This window comes from Aplysia californica, unplaced genomic scaffold (genome assembly GCF_000002075.1).
Source record: "Aplysia californica isolate F4 #8 unplaced genomic scaffold, AplCal3.0 scaffold00103, whole genome shotgun sequence".
NCBI lineage: Eukaryota > Metazoa > Mollusca > Gastropoda > Aplysiida > Aplysiidae > Aplysia > Aplysia californica.
The window spans coordinates 635409-640086 of record NW_004797373.1 but is presented as its reverse complement, the minus strand read 5'-3'; the positions used below and the strand labels follow the sequence as shown (position 1 = coordinate 640086).

The following is a 4678-nucleotide window of genomic DNA, read 5'->3' as shown; positions in this document are numbered from 1 at the left end:
AGAGCTAACTACAAATTGACACATTTTCAACTTTTTTTTTTAGTACGTGTTTTACGGCGCTCGCAACTGCTTAAGGTCATATGAGCGCGCGGGACACACCAAACATTTTCAGTTCGTAGGAAATTTTGAATTTTTGCCAGGGGATCGGCCGAAGCCATCTCTTATTGATTTTAGACCTCCAAGGGATCTTTAACTTGCGCAACTTGCACACGGGACCTCCGAGATTTTTCGCTCTTGTTCGAGAAAGCTAGGTGTAGATCTTTTCTACCAGAAGATCAGGGGTGTGGCTGAAAGACAACTGTAAGAATGACCAAAGGAGTAATAGTAGACCTGCTGCAGAAAGCGTCAAGAGCCCAGAGGGGGAGGCAGAGGAGGTGGGGGCAGAATCTGGAGACGAAAGCAGACGACATAACATTGTTAGAGAGCAGGAAAGGAAATGAAAGGAGACAATTTTAGAGAAGAATAGGTTTCCATCACTAGCCGGATTCGAACCCGGGACCTTTGAATGAGCGGCGAACACATTAACCTCTAGGCCCCGAGAGCCCCCACATTTTAAACTGAAGCAGCTGAACAGTTATATATCAGGGTTACGTAACACTGCCTCTAGTTTCTTTTACAAAGCTGCACATTAAGCATGGGCACACCTCGTCAGTTTTGATGATTCAAGTCAAAAGTCAAGTTTGACCAATTTTAGTGTGCTTTGATTAGTCCTAATGGGTGACTGGCGGGTGATCAAGTGTGGTTTGCTCACCTTTTAAAAAAATCAAACATCTATATTTATAATCTCTCCTCCTTATTTTTTAATTGTTTTTTTCTTCTCTAATTGCATTTCTATTATTTTGGCATGTACATGACCCAATAATGTTGAAAGTACCTAAAAACTTTTACTGTACTAAAAGTAGTCAAACAAACAAACAAGCAAACAAACAAACAAACAGGCAAGCGAACAAACAAACATAAACCTGTATCCTTGTCTAGTTTATAGAGTCAGTGTAGTCTGCTTTTAACCAGCAAACTCTGTTCTGTTTGCCCATTAATGATGTATCAATCAAATATTTTCTAAAGGTAAAATTAAAATTTAAATGTTTGCAGTTCTAAATGAAATCGTAAGAAAAGCATAGATCTAGTGCAGATTAAAGAGTAAGCTACAAAGCAAGCACTAGGCAATATGAAGATCATTTAGCTGATTGGGTGTTAACAGATTGAATGTTTCCCTTTAGTTTCCGTACCTCCTACCCCGTCTTAAGCTAATGACAAAATAAGAAATTTACACGCGGCAAATAGACAGACAGACAGACAGACAGACAGACAGACAGACAGACAGACAGACAGACAGACAGACAGACAGACAGACAGACAGATAGATAGACATGGCAGACAGATAGACAGACAAACAAAAAGACAGGCATGATAATAATAATGTGTCTGATTTTTAGACTTTAGATGTTTATACATTAGTGACTAGGCTTTTTTCTTTCTGTTATCTGTAATGAGCTGTTTTCGATTACAAATCTTTGTTACTGAGTTTTCCAGAGAAATATGTTGATTGCTGACGGCATATTGTTCAGGCCGATGAAACAAATCGCTTTCGAAATTGAATACCCCGCCCACACCTCTCTTTTACCCTCCAATTCAAAGAAAACTAAAATGACTCAAGGGTTGTTGGAGTCTTTTGTGTTTCCGTCATCCAATCAGAGACTTTGATTGTAATGATGTCACTGTAATTACCTTATGGGTCTATCTAAAAAATAAAAAGAGGCAAAATTATATTCCGTGGTGTTTAGAGATTTGATAAAAGCGGTGGAATATTCAGCCTGAACTTTGTATTAGTTTGAAAGTGAGTGTCGTCGCTTTCAACGTTTAACGGAAATATACTTTCTGCCGCATGTATCGAATTAGAGAGTATGGTTCCTTTATAAGTGTAGTATAAAGGTAATACAAATCAACTCCCCTAGCTCAGTACGCGGTGGTTTCAAAATTGTAGAAATGAGGAGATGACACGCAGAATTTATTGTTCAGAAACGTGCTGTGCATAAACTTGATTCAGCTGTACTACGCATTATTTTAAACAATACACTTTTAACACCGAAAATGAAAGAATTGTCTTGACATAAACATACAAAAGCAATCGTTTGGACGTCTACTTCTTCAGGGTTGTCATCGCTATCGTTGTCATAATCATTGTTATGATAGGAACCTGGAACGGCGTTGAGCAGAAAGCTCAAGAGAATTACAAGGTACAGTATCGCAATTTTCATTCACCCCTCAGCATCGTTATTGTTTTTTTTCTGCTGGACAGCCATATTATTTTCATGGAGTGTTTTGAGGATTCACGTTTCTGGTTTGGTGGATTTTCGTTTTCAGTACCACGTATTTAATACGACAACTGGGATTAACTGCTCTGGGAAAGGAAAACGAAAAAATAAACATAAGAGAGGGGTATTTTTTTAAAAAGTCGAACATACCAGTGACACCCTCCGACCATTCGATTTATATTTCTTTTTTGTTTCAATAAATCGGCAAGAATGAGTACGACGGTACCAGAAGCCACTACTGAATCCAGTGTGTCGAGCGAGTCCCTGAAAGTGACCCTAGTGGACATCGGCCTGTGCACATTCTCCGCACTTCTCTCCATCTTCATCATCGGCAGTAACGTCATCACTATTCTGGCAATTTGCAAAACAGCCTCCCTCAGGTCTATCACCAACGCCTATGTTGCCAGTCTTGCCGTCACAGATATCATCGTTGGCTTCGACTTGATTCTTGCGGCACTCTTCATGTTGCCCAACCTGAGAGCCGAGTTGTTTTACAAAAGCATCCACGCCTGTGTGCTTATGCAGGTCATCGGTGTAGCCATGCCGGTCCTCTCCGCCATCCACATGACCTTCATAGCTGTAGAACGTTACATGTATATCTGTAAACCTTACTTATACCCCCGAGTTGTAACCAATCGATTCGTTTCCTGCACTCTCTCGATTGCTTGGACGTTTGGACTATTTTACGCCATTCTCCTGCAGTTCACGCATGTGCCGTATGGAGAAATACCTTTGTGCGACATCACAAAAACATTGCGGATCGAGTGCTTGTTCTACCCTCTCTCAGCCATGTATTTCCCCGTCGTGAGCATTATCGTGGTCATGTACATCCTTATCCTGCGAGTGGCTCTCCGACAGACCAAAGCCATCTGCTCCACAGTTCCCAGCGTCGCAGGAGCCATCTCCCAACAAGGCAACACCGGCATCGGCGACCAACACAAGAACAGCAAAAACAACGCTTCTAGACGAGCCACCTTGAAGAGTGTCAAGTTCTTCCTGACCGTGTTTGGTGTGTTCTTCGTCTGTGCCACGCCGACAGTTGTGGTTGTTGGTCTGGACTTTTACACGACAGTCCCGCCGTCCCTATACCGTCTCTTCAACGTGATCACTTTCATGAACTCCGGCATGAACTTCATCATCTACGCCGTGCAGAACCAGCAGTTCAGGGCTGCTTTTCTCAGACTGGCTCCCTGGAATAGGTCTCGCTACTAACCTTAACCTAGATTAGTGCTTGGCTTGTTTTATAGAACAGAATGGATCGCTGAAAGTTACTGTGTGTACTAGCCAGTAATAATACGAGCCATTAAAAATAATTATATGAGGTCCAAAACGTAAACTCCATGATCACGTAAATATCTAATAATGGTGTTTTAAGACAATTCGAAGTACCTGGCAGTCTCTGCACTTAATTGGAACTGGTTTCGACTTAGGTGTTGAAAATAACCCAATTCGGAAGTCAAGTTGTCGCCCTTGGTAGGCTTGTCTTGGACAGTTTTATTGATGTTAAAACGCTTGTTCAAGCATTAGATTATTATTCTGCACACATTTACGTGCCTTGTAACAGTAGAAAGCGCAATTGAAGAATGTATCATACACACAGAGCGTTTATTTGTCATTTTGTCATTTTGAAAACAAGTGAAAAAATAACACAACACTGCCTTTAGACTCTTTATAGAAAAGCACATTTAGCATGGGCGCACCATGTCAGTTTTGATGATTTAGTTCGAACGTAAAGTTTCACTGATTTTAATGTGCTTTGATTAGTCTGAGTGTGTGTGGATGGCGGGTGATCAAGTGTGGTTTGCTCCCTTTTTTCTTATCAAATATTTATCGTTCTTATCTCTATTTCTTTTTTTTGTGCTTGTTGTTCTCCTGTAACACTTTCGGCGTTTATTTGACCCAACTGTTCTGTAGGTGCTGCCAAACTTTTATTTTTAAAAAAATAATTATATAAACTTGTCTCCCAGTTTAGTCTCGACCTGACTAACGGGGTCAGTGTAGCCTGCTTTCATAGTGCAAACTTTGTTCTATTTGATGTCAATGACGAATTAATCGACGATTTACTAAGCTAAAAATTAAATTAAATATAATATTTGCAGTTCTAAATAAAATTGTAAGAGAAGCAAAGATCTAGTGCAGAACAATGAGTAAGCCACAAAGCTATCATAGGCCGATATAAAATTTATTTCGCTGATTGGGTGCTAATAGATCAAGTGTTTCCCTATATTATATTCCCTACCTCCGAAAAAACCCTTAGCTAATGACAGATTAAGAAATTTACGCCCAGCAAACAGAGAGACAGATGGGTAGACAGACAGACAGACAGACAGACAGACAGACAGACAGACAGACAGACAGACAGA

At 40.4% G+C, this 4678-nt stretch overlaps 1 protein-coding gene across 1 annotated transcript; it reads left to right on the top strand.

Moving 5' to 3' along the window:
* The first annotated feature begins 2525 nt into the window (after positions 1-2525).
* Positions 2526-3527, top strand: LOC101849121 (5-hydroxytryptamine receptor 4-like). The gene has a single exon (XM_005095408.1). It carries the CDS (start codon positions 2526-2528, stop codon positions 3525-3527), a length of 1002 nt encoding a protein of 333 aa, XP_005095465.1.
* Positions 3528-4678: the final 1151 nt, after the last annotated feature.